Raw genomic sequence first — 10,231 nt, forward strand, 5'->3', positions numbered from 1 at the left:
CGAGACTTCAAATTCGGAAAGATAACAACTATGAGAATTGGTGTAAACCAATTAATGAAGGTGTTACAGATGAACAAAAGAATGAACATAAATAATTGAAGAAGAAAGATTATAATTCATCAATGTGTTAGTCCAGATAACTTTGAAAAACTGAGTGATGTAGAAACAACGAAAAAAGCGTGGGATATTCCTGAAAAATTGTTTGGAGGTGCAGAGAAGGAAAAAGAGGTGAGGTTACAAACTCCCAAAAGAATGTATGAACTGCTTCAGAGGGAAGAAAGTGACAACATAATTGGTTTCTTGACTAAGGTTACGAAACTTGTGAATCAAATCAGGATATGTGGAGAATCGTTGACATCAAGATCAGTTGTCTCAAAGATCTTAGAGTCATTGGCTCTGAAGTTCGATTACATGGTAGAAGCTAGAAGAATTGAAGGATTTGTCAACATTGACAAATGAAGAGCTTCAAGGAACACTTGAATCTTAAGAACAAAAAATGGCTAGAAAATATGCAAGTAGGTCGAAGAGCGATGCAGCTCTATAGAAGCAATGAACAAAAGAAAAGAAAGGCAAAGGAAAGTGGTTCGACGGCAAAATTATAAGAGGCTAAAACAATTTGACTGGTAGAGGAAATCAGCAAGAGGGAAACTCGTTGAATCAGAGGGAATCTTCAAACTAAAGAAACAACAGAGGTTGTGGTGAAGGTAGAGGAAAATATGGTGGAAGAAAACCTGACAAGAGTCACATTTAGAGTTACAATTGTCATAAGTATGGTCATCACTCAAGTGATTGTCCTGAAAAAACAAAAGAATCAAGAAAATGATGCAAGGCTTGCAAAACACGGAGAATAAGAGATGTTGCTGATGGTCATAACGAGAAAAGAATAAAAATTCAAGGATCAATGGTACTTGGACTCAGGATGCTTATCACACATGACTGGTAGGAAATATTGGTTTGTTAGCATGAGTCCCTCGATGAAGAACAAGGTAAAATATTCAAATGACAACACACTAGCTACTGAAGGTGTTGGTGAGGTTTTGATTATGAGGAAAGATGGAAAAAGTTCAGTAATTTATAATGTATTATATATACTAGGCTTGAAAAGGAATTTTCTCGGCATAGGACAATTGGTCGAGAACAATTACAAAGTATCAATCAAAGATAAGATCATGAGAGTTCTAGACTCACGTGGTAGATTAATCTTGAAGGCACGTATGTCTCATAACATAACCTTCAAGAATGAGCTTAATGTGATAGAGCCCAAGTTTCTGGAAATTGCAGCTAGCAGAGATGAATGGCTATGGTACTACAGACTTGGTTATCTCAACTTCAATGACATCAAAATTATGAAAAAAGGAAATATGGTTTCAAGATTACCAGAAATTGATATTCCAAGTGAAGTGTGTGAAGAATGTGTGCATGCAAAAAAACACAAGAATAGCTTCAGCAAGGATGCAGGAAGCAAGTCGAATGCAATTATTGAAATCATATATTCTAATGTGTGTGGTCCTATCCATGTGAATTCGACTGGAGGTAACATATACTTTGTCACATTCATAGATTATTTCAGTAAAAAATTATGGACTTACCTCATCAAAAAGAAAAATTAAGTGATTGAGGTATTTGCCAAGTTTAAATTTATAGTTGAGAGACAAAGTGGCTAGAAACTAAAAACTTTGAGGCTGATGGTGGTAGAGAATATGTGTCGAAAGATTTCGATGCATTGTGTGAAAAAGAAGGAATTGTGCATCAGGTGGTGCTACCATACACTCCACAGAAAAAGGGAATTGCATAAAGGAAGAATAGAAAAATCATGAATATGGTGAGAAGTATGTTGAATGGCAAGCATTTAACTGAAGAATTTTGGGGAGAAGCTATGTTAACTGCAACATACATCCTGAATAGATGTCCGACGAAGAAGCTATAAGGAATCACACCAAAAGAATGTTGGTTTGGTGTCAAGCCTAGCTTACGTCATCTTAAGGTATTTGGATTTATAGCACATTGACATGTGTCTGATCAGTTGAGAAGAAAACTTGATGAGAAGTCTAGTCAAATGATCCTAACAGGATATCATTCGATTGATGGATACAAGTTGTTCGACCCAATGAACAAGCACATTGTGATCAGCAGGGACATGATCATAGATGAGCTTAAGGAATGGGATTAGACTAAAAATGTAAAGAAGGATTCAGTAAGAATCTTATGTGAAGAAAGATAAGTTTGACAAGAGGAAGTAAGAGGTCAAGCATACCTCAAAGGGAAAGCAAGATGCCTGCAAGGTTGTAGGAATATGTGATTAAAACAGATGATGAAGGTGAACTTGTACGTTATGCTTTCTATGAAGATGTCGAGCCAGTCAATGTAACCGAAGCATTAAAGGACTCAAAGTGGATGAAAGCGATCAATGAAGAGATGAAGTCTGTCAAAGTTAATAATACCTGGTCACTAGTCGAATTGCCACAAGGCAAAAAGGAAATCTATGTGAAATGGGTATACAAGGTGAATCTGAATCTCAAAGGAGAAGTAAATCGACACAAGACAATACTTGTGGCGAAAGAATTTCTTTAAAAAGAATGAATCTACTTCGACGAAGTTTTTGCACAAGTTACTAGAATAGAAACAATTAGGTTGGTTGTTGGTCTAGCAAACATGAGCAACTAGTATATGTGTTAGATGATGTGAAATGTGCATTTCTAAATAGCCCATTAGATGAAGAAGTTTACATTGCACAACCAACTGAGTTTGTGAAACAAGGCCAAAAAGTATACAGGCTGCATAAAGCCCTGTATGGACTCAAATAAGCTCCAAGATCTTACCTTGGAATAAAAAAATATAGTTTCCAAAGAGATAAGGAATTTTTGAAGTGCATAACTGAGCATAGAGTATACGTTAGAAGAAGCTGAAGTGAACTGCTTATATTGTGTCTCTATATGGATAACTTGTTAATAACAGGTAGTTGCAAGAAGGGGATCGAAGACTTTAAAAGTGATCTTAGCTAGGAGTTCAAAATTTCAGATCTGGGCAACATTTCATACTTCCTTAGCATCGAATTCTAGAAGAGTAGTAGAGGCATGATGATGCATCAAAGAAGATATGCAAGTGAAATACTCAAAAGATTTGAGATTGAAGACTGTAATGCAACTTTGACACCTGCTGAACCAAGACTGCAACTGTCGAAATACTCAAATGAGGATGATGTCGACCCAACACACTACAGGAGACTTATTGGATCATTAAGATAACTTTGTCATACTAGGCCTGATCTAGCATACAATGTAGGTATATTGAGTAGATTTGTGCAAAAGCTAAAGGTACCTCTTCTCACAACTACAGAGAGGATACTAAGATATCTCAAAGAAACTCTTGAATATGTCATTTTGTTTCCTGCAACTGATGAAGGAAAAGAATGCAAGCTAGTGGGTTATACCATCTCGAGTTGGTGTAGTGACGTTGAGAATAAAAAATCCACATTTGGTTATGTGTTTATGTTAGGTGGTGTTCCAGTTGCTTTGAGTTCAAGAAAAGAACTAGTAGTAGCACTGTCATCGTGTGAAGCAAAGTACATAGTTTCTTGTCTTTGTGCATGTCAAGAAATATGAATGGTGAATTTGGTTGAAGAGATTACTGCGAAGAATCATGGAGCTATTACCATGAAGATCGACATCATGCCTGATATCAATCTGGCGAAGAATCCGATAGCACTTGGAAGAAGCAAACACGTCAAAGTGAGGTTTCATTATCTTCGAGTGCAAGTAGCCAATGGGAAGCTGAACTTGGAACATTGTAAAACAGAGAATCAGATTGCAGACATCATGAGCAAAGGTGTACAGGTTGAACTGTTCAAGAGAATTAGAATTATCATGAATGTAGATAGCTTAGACACGATGAATTAGGTGGTGTGTTGAAAGTGTAATTCAAAAAAGTTTGTTGTTATCGAAATCCTTGTGTGTTGAAGTAAGTTGTCAAAATGTCAAAGGAGCTAGCCTTGAAAAAATTAGACTTAGCATTATTTTGTAAGTTTTAGTTAGTTTGTTAAGGATTTATTGATGTACAAGCAATCTCAATTATAAATAGGGAGATACCTTATTATTATAAAAAATAAATGTGAAGAAAAGTTGAATAAAATTTTCAGTTTCAAGGCAGAGAGAAAATCTGCAGAATTTTCTTCTTTTTCTTCCCCTTTTCTCCCAAATCCTAATTTCTCTTTTCTTTCCCAAAATTCATCTTTCTTTCTTCTCTAAGTTTTTGTGCAGCGTTAATCATCTTGCAACCAAGGTGTGGTTGATTCAATTGAGTGAAAAACAAGAGGTGGAATTAATCAAAGAGATTGATTCTTGTTCATCAAGATTGATCGAGTTATTATCGCCAAGATTAGGGTTTAACTCCAATAACTCCCCCTATATTGTTCTTTCCAAGACCATTCTTCCATTCAAATTGTTAATTTCGAGATCTTTATTAATAACTTCTTTTATAAAAAATTTAGATCTTTCTATATCTCTAGTTGTGTGACTCTTATCCATCTTATCGACTCTCCTTACGTAGATCTAAAGGTCTTATCTCTACATATTCGAACTAGCTAAGTCTATTTTCCACCATCTTTTATACTATAGGGGCTACCTTAACACTCTATCTAATATTTTCATTTCTAATCTTATCGATCATGTCTAGTATTTCCATATATCCAACGTAATATTCTCATCTCTGCTACACTTACTTTATTTTTGTGATGATTCTTAACCTCCCAAATTCAGTCTTGTACAACATTGCTGGTCTCATCACAATCCGGTAAAAAAAATTCTTCAACTTGATCGGTACCTTTATGTCACATAAAATTCCTGAAGTCTTCCTCCATTTCAGCCAACCCCGCTTGAATTTGATGGTTTACATCTCCTTCTAATTCTCAATCGTTTTGTATTACGGGCCCAGGATATTTAAACCGTGTGACTTGTGGGATGATATGGTCTCTAAGTTTCACCTCTATGTTAGAAACGTTTCTCCTTTTGCTGAACTTACATTCCACATACTCTGTTTTACTTCTACTTATGCGAAAGCCATGCGTTTCTAAAGATCATTTACAAGTCTCTAACCTCTCATTTAAATTCTCATTGGACTCTCCAAGTAGGACTATATCATCTAGAAAAATCACGTACATCATTGCTATCTCTTGGATGTGTTAAGAGAGTACATCCAAAATTAATTTAAAAAGGTAGGGCTTAAGGTTAAGCCTTGATGCAAAAATATTGTAATTGGGAAATCGTCTGTCTCTTCATACTTTGTTTGCACACTAGTTGATACTCCTTCATACATATCTTAGATAGCTAGAATATATGCAATCCTAACTCATTTCTTCTTTAGGATTTTCCACCAAATATCTTTAGGCATTCTATCATAAACCTTCTCCAAGTCAATAAAAATAAAGTGCAAATCTTGTTGGTCCATTTGATATTGCTCAGTCACAATATTAAAAATACATTCATCAATCTAGTTCCTATATTTGACCATTAATTTTCAAATAAGTCTGTATCTTTACTTAATTTTGAAGATGAGAAAAACACTAAAAATGGAGGTTTGAATTGTACTTACTGCTTAAGACTTTTTACGGATGTTTTAACTGAAGTTCAAGTCAATCACAAATGTTTTGAAGGTAAAAAGGTAAGGGAAGAAAGGTTCACACACTAAATTTAGCATGGAACAAGCATTCAGAAAGTGAAATTCTGACCACGGAGTCTATGTTAAAGGCAAAAGAAAGAAAAATTTCTGATGATCTTCCTTTATGAGGATGACCTGTTGGTTACAAGAAGTTGTGACCCATAAATTTATCACTTCAAATCTTAGATGAAACTTGTTTTTTAAATGATTGATCTGGCAAACTAGCTTATTTCCTTGGCATGAAATTCTTATACGCCTCAATGGGAATGATCTTGCATCAAGCAATGTATGCAAATGAAGCATTTCTCATAATAAAATTCAGGATATTGGAATGCAAGTCTGCAATCACACCAGCTGATACAAACTTGAAGTTTTGGGGATATATGTAGGTGAAGAAGACAAGGTAAATCCTATCATGTTCAGACAATTGGTAGGATCACTGAGATACTTGTGCCAAAGCAAGTCCGGCATAAGCTTCTCAGTAGGAATAATGTGCGGGTTTATGAGCCATCCTGTTTGACAACACTACATTTGTTGCAAAAAGAATCATGAGAAACATCAGTGGTACACTGGTACACTACATTATGATCTCCTATTTATTTCCATTTGGCAAAGAATGTGAAAGGCTTGAGCTCAATGGCTACTCCGATGTTGGCTGGTGTGGTTATAAGATTGATAGAGGCACAATTTGTTACTTGTTTAAGTTTCTAGAAGCACATGTGTCATGATGCTCAAAGACGCAATAATTGACGACTTTATCCATTTATGAGGTTGAGCATGTTGTAGGTGTTGTTGCATATTGTCAAGCAAATTGACTTCAATCCTTGTTGAATGACTTGATGGTCAAGATGGAACAGTCAATCAAGCTACTTATAGACAACAAACCAACCATCAATCTAGCTTAGAATCTCATTGCCCATGAGAAGAGCAAAACATATATAGACAAGATTCTACTTTCTAAGTGATCAAGTCACAAAGAAAAAGATTAATGTTTTGTACTGTCCTACATAAAAACAAGTGGTTGGTGTATTTATTAAAATATTCGAAAAAATATAGTTCATAAAATTAAGAAGAGAACTTGAAGTTATGACTTTTGATATCTTGAATTAAAAAGGGATGTTGAAATTAATTCAAGCCTTCAGTAGTTTAGAAGTTAGCTATTAGTTAGTTAGTTTTTAGTTTTAGAAACTTTGTATAAGACAATATACTAACTTGCATGAAGTAACTGCTATAAATAGCTCTATATATTTCAGTAATACTAATCCAGTCTTTCACTCTATTAATCTTTATACTCATTCAATTTTCTATTTTTTTCTCTTAATCTCTTCTCTCTCAAACTCTTGTCCCAACACTAACAATGAATTTTAATTTTACATGTTCATCTTGTTCAAAAATTGAGCATATGTATATCACCCACTAATTTCTTAGGTTCATAATTCTTCTCGTAATTTTGTGACTATCCGATTCCTTGCAATTTAACAATTTAACCAAATGCATGAAGAAGAGTGTAGAAGACCAAAATCACTTAAAATGCTAATTTGATCATGTTTTTGAGCTTTTAGCATAAATTATTCATTCTCAATAGTTAACTTAAAACTGTAATTAATCTATATAACAAACTCTTAAATAAAATAAACCATGCATCTATATTAAAATATAATGTGACAAATGACAATCATAGATTCAAGGCAATTTCATCTATCTCAAACAGTAATAAAATTAAGCTAACATAGTTATAGACTAAAAACTGATAAAAAAAATTGTTGAAATAATTTAGAGGTTAATTAATCTTAAAAGCAGTATTAGAATAAGATAACAAGAAATGTTATAGGAGATTCCTAACCTAGATCAATCTTGGAAAGATCAAGTAAATCATTAATTAGTTGAAGAACCAAATCTCCTGAAGATATCATTGCATCCAATACCTGTTTTTGCTCCCAATCAAGTTTTGTTGTAGTAAGAATTTTAGCCATGTCAACAACACTAGAAATTGGAGATCTTATCTCTAGAGACATTGTTGCCAGCAATTGTTTTGCTCTCATTGTCTCCTCTATAACAAGGGAACAAGAATACTATAAGAAAAGAAAAATGTAATGCTTAAATTCATACATTAAGATTTGGCTTGAATGGCTAAACAAACCTGTGATGTGAATGGTTTTATTAAGTTCTGTTTCCATTGCTTTCTGAACTACAATCTCTTCCCTTAGCTTCGCCATTCTTTCTCTTTTTAACACCTGCAATGGAATGTAAATGTGTCTATAAGTGGGGGAAGCCGTCCCTCATCTTATAAATCGGTTTCATAAGGACAGAGTTAAGCGCAACCTAAACTTTAAGACGATGCAAGTACTTTCAAAAACCAAAACAACAATTTTTACCTGATCTGTTACTTGCATTCCAATATAGTTTACTCCAATTGTTTCTCCTGCCTTGCTAAACACAGGTTCTACATACATCAAAAATGTCTTTGATCCAAATAGTTTTGTCTCAAAAGTTATTTCCCTTTTTGCAGGAAATCCTTTCTCCATTACTTCTCTCTTAAAATCTTCAGATTCCTTCACACCCGAACCCGAAAAAATTTCTTCCCCCGTTTTTCCGATGATGTCCTGCAAGTATATGAGCAAGTAAAGTAAATCATGAAGATGAAAGAAAACTGTATTCTAAAGAAGTTTCAGTATAAATGTTATGCACCCTTTCATCTAAGTTAAAATCATAATGCAACTCAATCCTATAGCTTTGCGAAACAAGAATCATTACCTCCTCTTTTAAACTTGGAAAATGATTATAGAGAAAACGATAGCGCAACTCTTTATCCTGGAATTCATTACAATTGCAAACACAAATTTAGCATTCCAAATGATGTATCGACTAAAACTACAACAATTGAGATGCAATGCAACCTGTAGCACCGACACCTCTGAAAAAAGACGTGTCAGTGTCAGTGCCATGCTTCATAGAGTGCACATAACAGAAGAAATAAACTCAACTTGATGTAATATACCTGATGACCAATAACAAGAGGTGCATTTTGAAGTATAAAATGTAGGAAAGTTTCTTCTCTCTTAAGAATCTGTGAGACTCCCTCCACAGGTGAGGATTCTCTTTTAATAGTCTCTACATTTTCTTGCAACTTTTCCTTTAATATCTCCTCTCTCCCAATACTCGCCTCTAACCGTCTTTCCAAATCGATCGCCCGATGTTTCCAGTAACCTACAGTTTCATACTCAGCCTCAATTTCAACTCTCTTGTTTTGAACATCATCATCCAATATCAAAACCACACGTTGGTCTCCACCGTAACTTTCCTCCTTTATAAGCTCAACCTCCTCCCTTTGTTTGCTAAGGTTGTCGAGCTCTTCTCGAAGAAGACGAACTGCATTTTCTTGCTTATACTCCCAATGTTTCATGAGACGAGCTAAGTGAGATGACCCTTTATCTGTATAGTTTGTAAGCTCCATGAGTCTTTGAAAATCAGCTATAACTGGTTCTTCAAAGATTGTTACTTCTTCCAACACATCTTGATCCATTCCTGGTTTTTCTATGTTGAACTGTTTTTCAACATCTTCTGGCCACATTGAAACAAACCTCACTTATTTAAATAACTTTTGATCTCAAGTTCAATACCATAGCACCTAGAAATACATAAAATAATACATATTTTAACGATTGCAAAAATATTAACAAAATTAGATGATTGATCCTAATAGAAAACAATGAAATCAAATTTCATCATATCACAAAGAAGCACAAAAATATAAGACATTCACAACACATTCAAAAACAAAATGCAAGAACTAAAACTGGGTACACTTGGTAGTAAAATCAAACACATGGAATGCATAAAAAGAAAATCAATCTTACATTGCAGATCTGAGGAATCTCTTTACCTTAGGAGTCAAAAGCAATCAGTGGACACAAGATAACTGAAACAAAACAAGTAGTATTAAAGAGGAGAGAGAGTGAGAGTAGACCAGCAAGCATGTGCATTAAGAGGTAAAATGTGACTGAAATCAAAGCAAGCATGTGCATTAAGATTATTCTAAGTACAGTTTATTAGCAATGATAGTTAAATTAGTGCAGCCTTCTTACATCACACAATGAAAATAAAATACAGAATCTTTATTATTCAAATATTTACAATTAAATAATAGGCCAGTTGCTGGGGAAGTCTTCAAATATCTTACAATCCTAAGAGTTCCTTGGAGACGTGTTGGGGTTGGTTTACAATGAATATTAGGAAAATGCAAGGAAAGACAAAGTTTAGGAATGCCTGAAGGTTCGCTCATAGTTGTGTTTATTTGATGAGTGTAAGCTTATTGTTGAGGCCAGGCCTGGATGATGAGAGCAATGATTTTATTTTGTTGATCAGTAATGAAGTTAACTGGAACATTGGTGGATGAATAATCTTCAATTTTCTCCTGAATATTGTCTTCAATTGTTGATGCTTGAGCAAGGTTCGTCTTCTTAAGATACGAATGAAGACCATGTTTCTTGAAGAAGATGTCAATGGTGTGGCCGGTCTTGTGACAATACGAGCAGATATTTATTGCATTGTCACAACCAGTAGGAAACGAATTTGCAGG

At 34.5% G+C, this 10,231-nt stretch overlaps 1 protein-coding gene across 2 annotated transcripts; it reads right to left on the minus strand.

Moving 5' to 3' along the window:
• Nucleotides 1-7,241: 7,241 nt before the first annotated feature.
• Nucleotides 7,242-9,596, minus strand: LOC131600533 (histidine kinase 5-like). 2 transcript variants are annotated; one of them, XM_058872679.1, is made up of 6 exons: nucleotides 9,510-9,596; nucleotides 8,651-9,280; nucleotides 8,407-8,463; nucleotides 8,028-8,255; nucleotides 7,793-7,886; nucleotides 7,242-7,702 (listed from the first exon to the last, which is right to left on the minus strand). In XM_058872679.1, the coding sequence occupies exons 2-6, from the start codon at nucleotides 9,221-9,223 to the stop codon at nucleotides 7,491-7,493; spliced, it is 1,164 nt and encodes a 387-aa protein (XP_058728662.1). In that variant the 5' UTR covers nucleotides 9,224-9,280; nucleotides 9,510-9,596; the 3' UTR covers nucleotides 7,242-7,490. The 2 variants fall into 2 exon arrangements, with proteins under 2 accessions (XP_058728662.1, XP_058728663.1); XM_058872680.1 differs by having other exon boundaries at nucleotides 8,651-9,213; nucleotides 9,510-9,567.
• Nucleotides 9,597-10,231: the final 635 nt, after the last annotated feature.

This window comes from Vicia villosa, linkage group LG4 (genome assembly GCF_029867415.1).
Source record: "Vicia villosa cultivar HV-30 ecotype Madison, WI linkage group LG4, Vvil1.0, whole genome shotgun sequence".
Classification (NCBI taxonomy): Eukaryota; Viridiplantae; Streptophyta; class Magnoliopsida; order Fabales; family Fabaceae; genus Vicia; species Vicia villosa.

Bases quoted from the DNA above. Each gene is read 5' to 3' on its own strand.
- LOC131600533 (XM_058872679.1), bottom strand. From the start codon at position 9,223: ATGTGGCCAGAAGATGTTGAAAAACAGTTCAACATAGAAAAACCAGGA. The intron at 7,887-8,027 runs GTAAAAATTGTT...ATTCCATTGCAG, and splicing joins GAATGCAAGTAACAGATCAG to GTGTTAAAAAGAGAAAGAAT. The intron at 7,703-7,792 runs GTTTGTTTAGCC...CCCTTGTTATAG, and splicing joins TAAAACCATTCACATCACAG to AGGAGACAATGAGAGCAAAA.